Source organism: Ammodytes marinus, assembly GCF_949987685.1.
Source record: "Ammodytes marinus genome assembly, chromosome: 8".
Taxonomy (NCBI): domain Eukaryota; kingdom Metazoa; phylum Chordata; class Actinopteri; order Uranoscopiformes; family Ammodytidae; genus Ammodytes; species Ammodytes marinus.
Window position 1 is genome coordinate 14,326,875 of NC_137212.1, and position 15,356 is coordinate 14,342,230.

The 15,356-nt window shown below is 40.5% G+C and overlaps 1 protein-coding gene across 1 annotated transcript; it reads right to left on the reverse strand.

Moving 5' to 3' along the window:
• Nucleotides 1-100: 100 nt before the first annotated feature.
• Nucleotides 101-4,560, reverse strand: hykk.2 (hydroxylysine kinase, tandem duplicate 2). The gene is made up of 5 exons (XM_080033155.1): nucleotides 4,530-4,560; nucleotides 3,922-4,230; nucleotides 3,110-3,252; nucleotides 2,707-2,887; nucleotides 101-2,461 (listed from the first exon to the last, which is right to left on the reverse strand). Exons 2-5 carry the CDS (start codon nucleotides 4,223-4,225, stop codon nucleotides 2,019-2,021), a joined length of 1,071 nt encoding a protein of 356 aa, XP_079889281.1. The 5' UTR covers nucleotides 4,226-4,230; nucleotides 4,530-4,560; the 3' UTR covers nucleotides 101-2,018.
• Between the last annotated feature and the right edge of the window lie 10,796 nt (nucleotides 4,561-15,356).

Sequence of the window (15,356 nt, forward strand, 5' to 3'; positions counted from 1 at the left end):
TCACTGACCTATATACTACATTTGCTGAATGTAGCACAATAACTTAAAAGACATGCTGTGCAATGCAAGACCATAAAAATTAATCATTTATTGGACCATACTGAGGTGAGCATAACTCTGTAGGAAAACAGATAAACAGACATGTGACAGTAATTACACTCATACAGACTTCGTAATTTATGAATGACACCCATGTAAAATGGTGTATTTGAAATAGGTTATAAAGCAGTGTAGCCATAGAATATGTATTCACATTAAGAGACAACACAGCTTCACTTGGCTCATGTGTTTATCTAAATATCTAAGGTCAGTTTGAATTGCTGAAACTGACACAGACATGACACACTGCTTGTTAAATGTATCTTTGGACACTGCAAAGACAAGATCGAGAACAATCCAAAAACCTAAAACAACCCTAGAGGAGCTGTATAGTTTGGCTACTATGCCTAAACCCCATGTAGTTTATTTTGACAAGTGCTAATATTAAATTAGTATGCATGCACATGTACATACTGTGAAGCCATGTTTCACATATCGCTCCACTGTACATTATCAATGTTGAATAACTTGTTCTTAAACTGTTGGCCGACCTAGTGTGAAAAGGCAATGTAGAATGCTAATAATATTTCCGTGATATCCGTTAAAAAGGTTTAACACTCCCTTGAGGTGTTTTCATGGGACACATTCGTAATCAAAGGAATGATGATGTAGGGAATATTACAAGAAATCTGTTATTTGGTCGAATTACATTGCATAACAATTCTGAATTGGTTTTACTTTTAACATAATGAAATTGATCTGCAAATAATGGCTGTAAATGGCTGTAAATGGCCTCCAGTATAACTTTCCCCAGAGCAGTCAATCACGTTGCTGATGCATGAAGACAAACAGTTTGGGGCTTTAATTCTCCATTTAAATGTTAATGGAAAACTTATTTTTAGCTGAGGTAATACACTGGTTCACAAATGCATTTAAATGTAAACATGTTTTAGAAAATAAGTGAATTATGGCTTTTTGCAAGTCAAATTAAGTTTGACTTGACAATATAAATTGATGATTACACTTAATGTTTGGAAAAATGTGCAATGGTAACGACCTGACATTATCTACACATTGGCTATAAGTCCAAAATGAATTCCCACATTCACTCATCCACTTCTACCTATATAATAAGACACTCTACAAGGTTACTCTGTAGTGAGCAAGAAACTCAGATACAGCATTGTGACTTTGCATCATCAATTAAAGTTGCTAATTTTTTTATGCGTAAATCAAATCAAATCAGTTTTATTTGTATAGCCCAATATCACAAATAGACATTTGCCTCAGGGGGCTTTACATTCATTTACAAATATGTTATTGTGATTGTGAATGTACTACACGTTTTGTGTTGTATTATATCAGTCTTGTAATCCCATGTGGGATGGGCCACTGGGGTGGCATGACACAAAAATAAACTCTTCATTCCTTAATTCATTAAATATAGCCCCCTCTTCAGTAAATACGGAGTGATTGAGGACACCGATATCGTCTGTACCAAGACGTAATTGGTAATACGTTGGTATTAAGGTTGATCGTATTTAGGTAAACCATATCTGGCTTTATCAAAACAAGTGGCCTGTTACCAGGAGGAGCACCAAGGCACATACATCCAGCATTGTTCATTCTAAACCCTAATGACTAAAGGCACTTAAAACACCAAATGTGATTATTTTTCTGATGACTTTTCATGATGAGTTGCCTAGTTAAGTTCTCACTATACAGCATGTTTCACTAAATTATTTCTCAGCACTTTTGCTGAGTATTTTTGTGTTTACAGTACAGGACATTACTGTTCAAGATTCGGCATTACCATAGAGTATCAACACTTACAGTTTTTTGATTATATACCCATCTCTGACACACTTCCATATGTCAGACTGGTGTTCCAAAACAAAAATACTTGATTTGGACAACTTTTTTAGTAGAATCACCCAATTGAACGTTGACATTTCTGAATGGCTTCTCTTGCATATTTCTCACTTTTGGTCACTGAACTGAGCAGCACTCTGGAACCACAGTGTCTCCACCCGCTCCTTCCCGAGCTCCCAGAGTTGATGGAGAATTGGAATGCCCTTCCTGGATGATATCATCAGGTAATCTGTATTTTCTGGATGCAAGGTCACGGAGTAATGAGCTAAAACCACCGACTGGCAAAAGCGGGACAGCACCAGAACGTAGAGACAGTCTCTCTCGGCCTCGTTAAGGGGAAGGACACTTTCCCAGCCTGCAAGGACAGCTCCACCCACCTCTGTGGGCTCAGGGTGCTCCATCATCATGTACATGATGGCAATGGCGAGCTCATAGATGTAGCAGCCACGGTTCATGTCCCCAAAGTCAAGGATGCCAGAAATCTTGAAGCCGTCACTCTCATCAGGTTGCACCAGCACATTGAGGTCATTGAAGTCACCATGGTTAATGCCTAAGAAAAAAAAGGAAGAAAAGGTTGTTAAACAGAGCCACCATACATGATCACTACTAGTGTATATACAGTGAGATATCCAGTCTAAACTGACTGTTCACAAGGTGCTAATGAGAAACCCGAACTGTGTAAAGGAAGGGGAGTAGAATGGTGTTTGACCAGCTCCCTTATTCAGTTGTTTATATATGTACAAATGTGATACAGAGCAGCGTCAGAAGACCCTCTAGAGTAAATATCATACTCACACTCGCGGAAACTGGAGCGCCTGGGCACCACAGAGGTCTTGAACTGATGAATAACAGACTTCACAACCTCTTGAAGTGGTTTCCCATCTAATACATGCAGGTATGCTTCCAGGGAGAGAATATTTGACAGACTCCATATGAACTTGTCTCTCCACAGCATGCCGAGATGAGGGTGCTGCATCTAAAAAAAAGTATTAAAAAAACAATGATACGAGAAGCAGAAGACAGGAGAAAAAGTACTAAACAAAAGTTATATGTACATAGATTAAGTAAAAAAAGCCCAGCTTCATCTTCCAGTGAATGTCTAGGCCTTTATTATATGCACATTATCTGAATGAGATTCATAACTTTGCATTTTAAGAATGACATGGCATTACAAAACAAAGGGATGTTGCTGTTTTACCTCTTGTAGGATTGTGTCCATTCTTGCTGCCGTCTTGCCGGTTTCATACAGTAACTGTGGCGTTAAAGGAGCCTTGGAAATAGTGGTTCCAGGCAAATAGGTCAACAGGCGCACCATGTACTTCTGAGAGCCATAGCCACAATCTGCCAAAAGTAAAGACGGTATAACTGTCACAGCCATTTATCTAGCTTTGACCTCTCGTAAAGCATGAACTCTATGTCGTGGCCTAGCTCAAGGGCCGCCTTTGATTACAAGATTGTGTGAGTGTAAATATTACTGAGAACACAAACATTCCTCGCTGTGCTATAGCGTAGTGTGTGCCTTATTTTAAATTCCCAGATTAGCTCATGACCTGTCTTTAATAGCCGTCTGTCTATCCCACGGCAATGTCAACTAGCCTACTCATGTTCACACACGCTTACAGACATGAACACTGAACAAACCTCCGTGGAGAAATGTTTGAATGGCACTGTCTGAAACAAGTAAAACATGAATGAACCCCTCAATGAATGTATCAGAGGGGAAAAACTAAAAGCAGCTGTTGTTTGTAAACACGGGCTACCGGAATTATGAACATTATGAAATGTCCTATGCAACCGTTATGGCATGCATAGAGGGGATTGACACTGCATGTGCTCTATGTGTGTTGCTGTGTTTTAGTCACACATAGTACAGAGGGCTCAACTGAGCTTGTACCGATGACATTTGCTGAAAATTCTATAATAAGTCTACGCTCATTTTTGTTCATGTTTTCCTTCAAAGTGTTAGGTGACATCATTCCTCGGGTCCAAACTGTGTGAATGGTCTCATACCCATTTCTTCCAGGCTCATGAGCTGTCCTGAGGTGGTGGGCAAAGCCGTTTGGGCAGGCAGTCCATTCTGATGCAGAAATAACATGGCGTAGGTCTGCACCTCAATCAGGTTGGGGTTTTTGCTGTCCTCTGAGTTCATTATCTTCAGGACGTACTCGCCGCCCTCGACGTCCACCACGTAGAAGTTCTGGTCATCGTAGCTCGGTAGCGAGCGAACTTCGGACGCCGTAAGCCCAAAGAGACGCTTCACCATCTCCACCACCTGAGACTGACTCAAGTTGGGCTTGGCATGTTGAGCTGCCATTATTGCTAAAGTAGAGAAAAATAAATCACCATTAGGAGATTGTTCATTTTAATTTTCAATTCATATCCATTGTTTAAAAAAAACAAGGGAACAAAAATGTCACCTACTTCCAAGGACGTAGCCTACTATCTGTTACACTTACATCGCTGATATATCAAAGAAAGTAGCCTACTAACAGTCACATACCGAGTCTGAATGAATAGCATGTTTCCGGAATGGTGTGATAAGTTATTTTGCCTCAATAATAGTTTGCTATGCGAGACTTTTCAACACAATACATATAAGCCAGAAAATCAAAACTCACATGTCCACTCGTCGATTGTTCCGCTTGTTGTGCCCGGTTGTGCCAAACACAAAGTTCAACATCCGGTTTTACTTTTCAAAATACAATTAAAACAAGACTCAAAGGGGAATAATAGGCAATGCGAGGTTTTGACAGTAATGCAAAATTGGATTAATGGCGTATTTTAAGATGTAATTCATCGGCTCTGTTCACAGACTACATGCTCTCTATATGTCTATCAAGTAAAATACATTCAGGTTAATAATTTCAAAGTCTCAAACCTTTGTTTTGAAAAATGTACCCTTCAACACAAATTACAGATTCCTCCAGATTATTTTTCTCTTTTTTAATTTGTTCTGAAGGGCCCATTACTAAAATGTAAGCATCCTAATCAGCCTTCTTGCCTTTAAGGGTATCACTACCACACCTCCTCCTCCTCCTGATGCCCCTGATACTATATATTGATAATATATAGCCTATAACCTGTACAGCATTGATGTATGGTTTGCCTGCATAAAGATGTGTATATTTGTCTATTTTATCATTAATATATATCCTGTGTAGTACTACATCTTTAAAATACATGAAGCATAGTATAATACACATGTTTTCTAATATTTGCTCATTATTTATTATTATTATAAGTTTGATAACATTGTATTCAATATCAATATTGTAAGCAGCTAGGCCTCTCATGCTCATCTTGCATGCACACCGGATTAATTCCTCCTTTTTCTCTTGTCTTCTGACTGACAAATGAACAAAACAGATGTAACTACGACATGTGCTTGACGTTCAGTCACATTGCTTCAATCAGAGGAGCTGTGTGGTCCCGCGCTCCTTTGATCCTGATTGCGATGATTGTTGTCAGTATTCTTTCTTGTTATAAATTGCCAGTTGTCTCACAGCTTGTACCGGCACTTCAGCCAAACCATAAGATTTCTCTCTCTCTCTCTCTCTCTCTCTCTCTCTCTCTCTCTCTCTCTCCCTCTCTCTCTCTCTCTCTCTCTCTCTCTATCTATATATATATATATACTTTATCTATCTGTATCAGTATTCAGACATTTTGTTCATACTAAACTCTCTACATTGATGCTGAGCAGGTAGCGCACCATGTTTTATCGTTGTGCTCTACTGCTACAACACCCGTCTGATATGGCTTGAAATGACCCTGATGAGATCAATGAGACTGGATGAATACAGTCAAGTTAAGTGGAAATGCTGAGTTCAGTTATAATTATCTCTTTCTCTGTATCACTGCAAGTGACTTTCACATTATACAAAGTCATTCAACCTAATGTGTATGTAAAAGATACTTTAGGTTGCAGGTTCAAATTAAGTACATTTTTAAGATTAAGATTTAATTTTTGTGACTGGTCTGTCTGGAAGCCACAGATGCAGCCAGCCTTTCACAGCTATTATCTTTGGTTTATCCTGTCTCCTTCATCTTAACCCTTCATAGGATATCTTCTGTGCATTGGACTGACATTTAAATTCCTCTTTGAAACTGTTGGGATTACAGTTTTGACTGAGCTATCTCTTGCTATTATTTTAGTTAATTAAGTGCCTACAGACAGAACCAAAGCAGAATTTTGGCTACATTTCTAGAAATAAACAGTGTTGCTCTCAAATGGTTGTGTTTTATAGACACCAGGTTATTTAATTAAATTGCAAGAAAATTAAAAGATAATCATCCTTTAGTTTCCCACCACTCTAGAGGAGGATTCGAAGTATAACTGCATGCCACACAACCCTTTACAAAATCCAAAGTCACCGCTGTCAAATGAGCTATTGCTTTAAGCACTTTTGCCTCCAAATCTATGAGGAATCTACCGGTCAATGGAAAACTCCTTGAGATCGAAATGTATACTGTCAGTCAGGCGTGAGTGCTCAAGGTTCATTCCTAAGAGGTTGGAATTCAATATGATAGGACTTGATCCCTGAGGCGTATGTGCAATTTATCATGTCCATGCAGCATCTGGGCTCCTAGTTGCCCAAAGTCGAAACTTGGCCATAAGGAATTGTGGGTTTTAAGCATGTAATGGTTTTGATTTCACATCATGCCCTACTTTTCCCCATTTATTTTACTTTTGTCTTGTTTTATGTCCAAAAAGGTGGGTGTTTTATAGGCTTTTGTCATGTTAGGGGTTTGTCATTGAAATTGTGGTTTAAAACGAATACGTTTTTTAAATTATTATTATTATTTAAGTGAGGAAAAAAAAGTTTTTCTGAAGATTGTATTTTGCTTGATTAATTTTTGTTGCATCATATTTTTTTCACATTATTTAACCCTTGTGTTGCCCTACTGTGTAGTCATTCTTTAATCTCCCCCTGTAGCTTGTTCACAGAAATCAGAACTGGTTGCAATTGAGGTTGTTGTGGTAAATGAAGGAGACCACTAGCCTGGAAATCCAGACCCTGATATCTTTAACGATAGAGGGTCTGGCCACGATCAATAGTAATTTCCAACTCAAGGGGCGGCTCCTACTCGTGCATTTCAAATGCCACTGCATGCAGTTGGATAGCACTACAACCAATCAGAGCGATGCACAAGGTGACGTATTAAGCCCCGTTCGTTTAGCGAACAGCTGTTCAACTGTTAAATTAAACTTTTGCCGTGGTCGGGCGGCGAAACAGAACATTGCACTTCTTGCTAATGAAAGATTTGAGTGCCGTCTTCCAAATCGTTAAGGGTCGAGGCCAAAGCAGTCTCAAACTCAAATTACATATCTGCAGCCATCTTTGATGTTTACTATCACGGCTTCGCCGCTCCAGAGTACCATACAAAGGGCTCTGGCCTGCCCTTATTAGATAGAACCAATTGAAACGTGAGTCAGGATTTCTGGACTTTCTGAAAAAGCTTCAATGGAGAGTGTCCAGACCAACATAGTCCAGTATAGTCTGCATAACACTGTTATCCCAGGAAACAACAACACACATAAAATGCTGTATCCAGTACAGGTTACAAATTACAGATAATACTGTAAATAAATAAATAAAAATCTGATGAAGGAAATACAGCATAGAAAATACTAGACATCATCTAGAGAATTTCATCCACATCCTTCCACCGCCATGCAGAGAAAAACTGGATAAGGAGAGTATGGTGGAAGGTATAGGACTGTGAACTGTGGATGGTGTTGAAACCAGTTTTGGACCAGAGCAGCACGATGGAATGACACATTGTCCCAAATGACAATGTACTGTATTGCATCTGGTGCATTTGGTTACCTGCTGTGACTATGTTGTGCAATCAGTCGAAAAATGTGAGTATGTGAGGTGTGTTGTAAGGGCTAATATTGTCCCAACCCATGCTGCCTCAATTTTCTCAGATAGTAAAGCCTGTATCTACATTGATGTACACATGTCAAATGATATTCAACATTTGCTCTCTCTAGTCTCTCTGTAGAGTATTGTATAATAAGAAGGCAATGCTATTTAACAACATGTAGACCCTACAGTACATCATGAACTGTACAATAGCCTTGAATCTACAGAGGACAATTTTTTTAAATGGCTTGTGTGATGTAAAGTACAGTATGTCCTGTATGTTGTGGAAATGTTATTGTTATTATTATTATGATAATTGTTATTATGTTTGACAAAAACGATAATGAGAAAGAATTGTTGTAAAGGTTTCTGCGGTTTCTACTTTGATATCCACCAGGAATAAAATCTGCAATATAGAATAGGTTTTTGGATTGATTGTAATTGGTAAATCTTTTTGTGCTTGCATGCATTTGTTGAGCTGTTGGTGCAGACCAGTGGAACATACAACAGGTACATTCTCAAAAAGGCAGCCCAATTACTTCCCTACAGGGTTACAAATGAGCAATGCACTGTAGGATGTATCACGTGTGAAATGGTTATATATCCTGGGGAGATCTCGAAGGCTAGAAACACACTCTTTATGTATCGGTCGCCAGGATCGGCTGTACAGTATGTTGGGGCTTTGGGGATTTATTTATGATGCATTTTCAATGCCATAATGTATTCCTCCTATGTAATAACATGAATTATTACTGTACTGTACGTCACTCTGCATTACATGTAATATAATAAATCATGCCTAATCATAATTTCTAAGATCCCACACATGATTTATGAGGTACTATGATATTTATTTTTTTATTTTGAGAAAGACAGAGAGAAAGTAAAATGTATTATCCCCCGAGAGAAAACTTGTCTTGGGCACAGTCTAAAGTACTATGCTTTACACATCCTAAACCGAGACCTTTGACAATACAAGTGCTAAAGGGCTTGTGTTTTTATTGCACATTGCTGTATTGCAACAACCTTAACCTACCTTACCTAAGAGTTCAGCAGACTGATGAGAGATGGAATAGAAAACAGCTTCTGGGGTTTGATTTGGCACACAGACTCTGCCTTCTGATGGTGGGGGGTTTGTTTTCAGTGAAGATGTAGTTGCAATTCTGCAATGATTCTTGTTGATTGTTTCATGACTGCCTGCTCACACAGGGTCACCCTGGGATCATCTTATCTATTACCTTCATAGCCGTTTTATGCATGCTTGCATGCCTGCTTTTCACTTGCATGTTTCATTGTGAAGGTGAGTATTGTTAAATTGGGACACTTTTTGAAAATTTGTCTTCCGGAACAATTTACAGAATTTTCCAATTGCCTGAGCTGCAAACATAGTACAAGAGGTTAGTTCCAAAATATAAAGGAATTGTGCATTTTGTGATAAAAGCATGAAATTTGGTACACTTATAGCCAAAGGCATTCTCAAAAGATTTGGATGTGGAGCCATCATGAATTTTCAACATGGCGCCCATGGCAGCCATTTTTCAAAATGTCCGCCAGCAACAACTGTTTTCTTATGAATGATGGATTTAATATGATATTTCAGACTTATTTACCATTCATACTACTTGGTAAATGTCTTTTGGATAGTGGAACATTTTCATTGAAAATTCAAAATGGCCGCCAACTGGTTAGATATGGATGATCTCTATGTTTAATTATACATTTATCTTGATGCAGAATTTGAATTGGGAACTTTGGAATTTCTAAGAATCTTCTTTCTATCTCAAAATACTCATGTTGAGCAAGGGAAACCTAGGGTCTATCACAGGGAAGACTAGTCACACTCGCCTTCACAGACACAAAGGGCTGTGCACTGTAAGTGGGATTTTTTGCACTTACACTGCCCAACACAACCCTTCTTGCATTTGCATGAGACAAGTTCATAACTTGACTGGCCTGCATCTGGTAGGCATGTCCAGAAGGGTTCATAGTCCCCCTCAGGTGACTTTGACCAGCCCCATTCGCACGGTGAAGGTAGTTCTGGTGTTGACACCAGGACTGTACCCCACACGTGCCCTCCTTGGTATACAGCTCTCTTAACATCCTCTTCTAGGGCAGCCTTGGTAGGGGGGATTGTTTGCACATTGTGCCTCTTTGCAAATAACTTCCTCCTTGCCGTATTGATTTCTGTACATGTGCTGGTTCGGTCATAGACTAAGATAACAAACCTCTCAATTGTGGCCATTACCTCCTGTGGTATGTCATCTGGGGCTGAAGACACTTTCAACAGGGCATGTGTAAGTTCTGGAAGCACAGACCATACAGCCCATGCAGTCTTTTTCCCATGGCCAACAAAGCTTGACACAGTGTCACAACCCGTCAATGCATGGAACACTGGTAGTGCACATGCTTTCTCGGGCCCTAGCCCTGCTGCAATTTCATGGGCTGCCAAATATTGAAAATTCTTACCAGTACCAAAAGCCAACCAAAGCTCATCCTCTGGTTGTAGAGTCTGAGCCACTGCCACAGCCAGCACCACAACATCAGTATCAACTGTTTGAATCATAATTTTGTGGTGGCCGTTTCTTGCTGCATGGGCTACGTGCAATAACATGCGACTATCCGCTTCCTCATGCGTGCAAGGAGCAATCGATGTCCTATCTGGGAGAGGTGGCTTGCTAAGGACTTCCATGTCACTTGTGATGACAAGCTGTTTATCCTCCTGCACAAACCATCTGAGCAGAGCCTCCGAGAGAAAGGCAAACAACTCAGTCTTGTTGCTGTCAACTCTAAGAAAGTTTTGCCAGTTCCTGGGAATGGCTGCATCACCTACCACACGTCTCTGAATTCCAGTGCCACGCTTTGCTCTCGTAGCAGCTTTCAGAGAGTCAGACAAGTAGCGGTCCCACACCAGATCAAGCCTGGACACAGTTTCAAACTTTCTGGTCAGATATGGAATGAAGATCACATGGGCATAGTCATTGAAGGTTTTTACTGAACTTGGTTTCAGCATCTGGATGATGGCTGCCCCATCTACAATGGTGCAGGTAACCTTTGGACTGTCAGAGTATGCACTGTGAACTTGTTCCAGGCATGGAAGCAGATCACTCTTCACTCCCAGTCGGAGACCTCCCCCATCAGAAAGCGCTGGTGGAAATGGTTGGTTCTCGTGTCGAAAGAACTCCTCTAGGTTTCCATCTCGGGTCTGGCAAGCAATGAATAACCTTGAAAAGAGCTCCATGTCCTGTGATGGCTGCAATCTTGAAGATGTCAGCCATCTTGAATATTTAATGACACATTTAGATTATCCAAAAGACATTTACCAAGTACTATGTATGGTAAATAAGTCTGAAACATCATATTATATCCATCATTCATAAGCGAACAGTTGTTACTGACAGCCATTTTGAAAGATGGCTGCCATGGGCGCCATTTTGAAAATTCATGGTGGCTCCATATCCAAATCTTTTGAGAATGCCTTTGGCTATAAGTGTACCAAATGTCATGCTTTTATCACAAAATGCACGATCGTTCTGGTTACCAGCTGCACTATATACCATTTTATAAACACCAACTTCCCTACATAAGTATGCAAAATCAAAAAATTAAAAAAATTAAACACAGAATCAATAGTTCCATCTCAAACACAAAATGCCAGGAGACCACTGTTCAGCAGGCGCTACTGTCAAAATGGGACACCTTCATTGTCAAAATGGGACACCTGATATTAGGATATAAAAGACATAGACATTGTATTGAAGAAGGGAAGTCATTTCAACATTTAATGGGTTATTTTCCATAGGAAGTGAATATTCCGAGCGGGGGACATCCTGCAGTTATTTGACCAACTTTATTTGCTGATCTCGTCCCCAAATAACTCTCACTCCTAACCCTGTATTTGACGGTAAAGTGTTAAGGTTGCGCGTGTCAGCCTGGTTCTCCAGCCGAGGCTGCTACGTAAAAGTGTCCGGAAAAAGTGCCTCAAAGGCGGACACAGGTCGCGACTAATGCCGCTCCTACTGTGTCGTGTTTGGTGCTGGAGAGTGTGACAGTGTTCACGTCATTTCGCTTGAGCCAACCCCTTAAAGGTGCCAACACACTGCACATCGCCGCGCGGCGAGTTTACATAGAAAGTCAATGTATTTCGAGCGCTGCCGTTGAACTTTTCGCCGCCGGCCGCGCCGCGATAGCCAATCAGCGTTGAGCTCCTCCCGACGTCACTCGGGTGAGTCTGCTGAGCTACAAGACACGTGAAACCTGGCTGGCGGTGCTGTCGGGAAAGGAGGGATGAAGGGAAAAAAGAAGGAAAAGACAGAGACAGAGAGAGAAAGAGAGAGAGAGGGAGGGAGAAAGTTCCAACACATCGATAAAATGTATGAGATCAGTTTAATGAGACACCTTTTAGTAAAAGGAGCAAGGAATAGACTCACATTACAGAAGAGAGAAGGAGAGAAAGCCAGGGAAGATGTAGCCTACTGCAGATGAGTGAATATGCAGAGACAATGCAAACTAAATACGACAACTGACACTTCCAAACATTTCCCTAAACATCACAACAATATCAGAGGTATTATGAAAACAAATCTGGAAAAAGGGAAAATCTGTTTGGGTTTTCTCTACATGTTGATATGCCGGCGTGAGTGTGTATATGCACGGCCATGGATACATATGTGCGTGTGTGTGTGTGTGGGCGCATGTGTGGGTGTGTTTACGAAGCTTGGGTGGCAGGTGGCGGGGAGAAATGTGTGAGAGGTGCAGTGAGACCAATACAAGGGCCGATGGCAGAGATGATGAAGGCAGAATACTTCAGAGACGCTCCCAACAAAAACAAATCAGTGAGGATGACGACGATGATGAGAGAGATGTAAATAGCGGGAAGAAACTGGGCGTGCACATTCAATGAGTCATCGGGCGGCGGCCGGCGGCGGACACAAATGAGCCAAAATGATCACGCGGCGCGGAACCTGCGATTCGCGCGGCCAACCGCCACGCCGCGGTGTGCAGTGTGTTGGCACCTTAAGACTAACGATAATATCAAACCTGTTTGATAATGTCGGAACGTCAAGACGGGGAGAAGACTGGCTGAAATCGACCACCTCACACCAAACGACTGAGAAAAAAACGACATTACGGGGGCGCGCCACAACTCCAGCACGACTCCCGTGATTTCAGTCCGACATTGGAAGATTGTCTGCGACTGTCAAATCGCGTGAAAAGTTGTGTAGTGTAAGCCCAGCATTAGACGCAAAGTGCATCTCCTCTACTCTGACATGTGTCTGCGGTGTAATTCCGGGTTCTCGTCCATTGGCCACAATAGAGAGGGCGCTGTTTCCCGCCAGGTCGGCCCGGACAAAAACACGTCAGTATTGAAAATTACACAATTTTTCACAAAAATAGCTCGTATAGACAGACAAGAGTCATAGCTTTAAAGAAAGTAATGTGTTTTTGTTAAAGGGATGTTTTATTAAGTTTTAATTGAGTTTGTTTGCAGAATACAGGTCTCCTTCAATACAAAGTGAATGGAACGGTTTACCCCACGATGGGCGTGGCCTATTTCATGCACTGTCTCTATTGGCCAGGTTCAAACAGAGGGCAGAGGGACAGAGCGATTTGCAGAGAGGCCAAACTGCAGTACCAAAGTTAGACTGAAAAATAGCATAATAGTTCCTCTTTAAGAAAGCAGAGAATCACAAGATTTGTGAAAGGGCTGCGTAATGGTCAAAACACCAAATGGGACTTGCAAATTTTGCAAAATTTCAGATTATCATTCAAGCCCTGATTTTGAACCCAATTATGACACTAGAAATTAGTCAGGCCATGGCTTTGTCAGAAGTGTAGTGGGTTGCAAACACTGATGTTGACAGCCATCTGGCTCTGAGGTTTTGAACGGGCATGCACAGACCGTCAAAGAGGAAATACAAACTCTGGGACAGGTAAACAATCAGTGGATGACTCTGAGCGAGATGTACAATGTACTCAAGCACAAACGATAGCTATTACTCATTAGTCTAATAAATGTAGCCACACATTTCCAGGGTCAACCCTTTGTTGATGTCATAGTCTCAAACTGTGGTCATAGCTACTGGCAGGCATAAGTTATTTACAGTCTTAAAAAAAATACAACACATCAAGTATGTGTTGTATTTTTTTTAAGACTGTAAATAAATTCCATTTTAAAATTCAATTTTAACCAAAAAAGATTTCTAAATTTTAAGTATTATAATATAATTTATGATTCATTTTATAAAAAGAAAAACCTTAGTGACCCGCAATGAAGAATTCACTTAACTTGTACACTACAGGACCTTTGAGATGAAAATTAAAATGCATTGTATTTGTAGCCTCCATCTGCCCTCCTGTTCATATTTATGATATGACCTTTTGCCTGTCCAGTCATCACCACTATCTGCCCTCTCTTGATGACCAGACAAAATGTCCCATGACCAGCATGTGCCTTGCATGGTTCCTGTGAAACAGACACTGTTGGCAGTCAGCATTAGTACTGCATATGAATATCCTCTAGTAATCAGAGATATTGACCACCACGGATCATGTTCATTGACTGCCAGAATAGTGGCTAAAACCTAGTGATTGTATGGTGTTGTGTGTTTAGTCTTGGATAAGAATCATATTAGAGGAAATGGTCTCAGGTGTCTGCATGTGTAATGGGGCTCTACAGGCTGAGGTGGCTATCGATCCTGTTGTTGAATGTATTTGCAGGCAGTTTGCTAATCCTGAGCATCCTGAGGCCTTTCTCAGTCTATCTTTGTAAGCCATCAATATAACCATCTGAACCTGCTGGTCAAACTCGTCTAACTCGAGCTCAACTGCAAACTCAGCAAACTTTCCACCCAGTCGCCAGAGAAAAACATTGTCAGGGAACTCTTCTACAAGCGAGGGTTTCGTAGGTATATCAATGTGTATTGTAACATATGAACGTGCATATGAACTAATGGACATTGAGCCTGTATCACGTGACAATTTCAGATAAAGTTGCATGCTGGGTACTACAAAAGGCCCTCATAGATACATCAGTTGATAAGGCTTCTTGCAACCTGTAACCTCCTGGGATCTTGACCAGCTGTTGTGTGAAATGATGTCTGAAATAATTGGCTTTCACGGAAATGACAACCAACACCATAATCTCCATTTTGCATATTCATTTTGCATTTTTGTCTATAAGTAATTCTCAGTATCTAAAAATATATTCACAATGGATTGCCTTGTTTTAGGCTAGATCTAGCTACATCTTAACATTGTTAAATAAAACATATCTTGCTTTGCCGATCGCATGTAGAGTAATATACCCTCACTTACACATTTTCTTGTATGAATCCTTATAAAACTCTACACAATGATGTGTGTGTGCATGTGTGAGTGAGTGAAGGGCCAGTGTGATCACTTGTTAACATGCATCAGTCTTGTCAGGTCTAGGTAAACATCTGCTCAGCAGAGATTTATCATTCATGAAAAATACTGCACAATGCTATGTGATACCTGTGTGCCATTGCATTATTCAATTGTTTCATTTGCATCTGATATACCTGAAAGAACACAAAATGATTTAGCAATGTCAAGTTG

Bases quoted from the DNA above. Each gene is read 5' to 3' on its own strand.
- hykk.2 (XM_080033155.1), bottom strand. From the start codon at position 4,225: ATGGCAGCTCAACATGCCAAGCCCAACTTGAGTCAGTCTCAGGTGGTG. The intron at 3,253-3,921 runs GTATGAGACCAT...TACTTTTGGCAG, and splicing joins CATGAGCCTGGAAGAAATGG to ATTGTGGCTATGGCTCTCAG. The intron at 2,888-3,109 runs GTAAAACAGCAA...ACTTTTTTTTAG, and splicing joins TGGACACAATCCTACAAGAG to ATGCAGCACCCTCATCTCGG.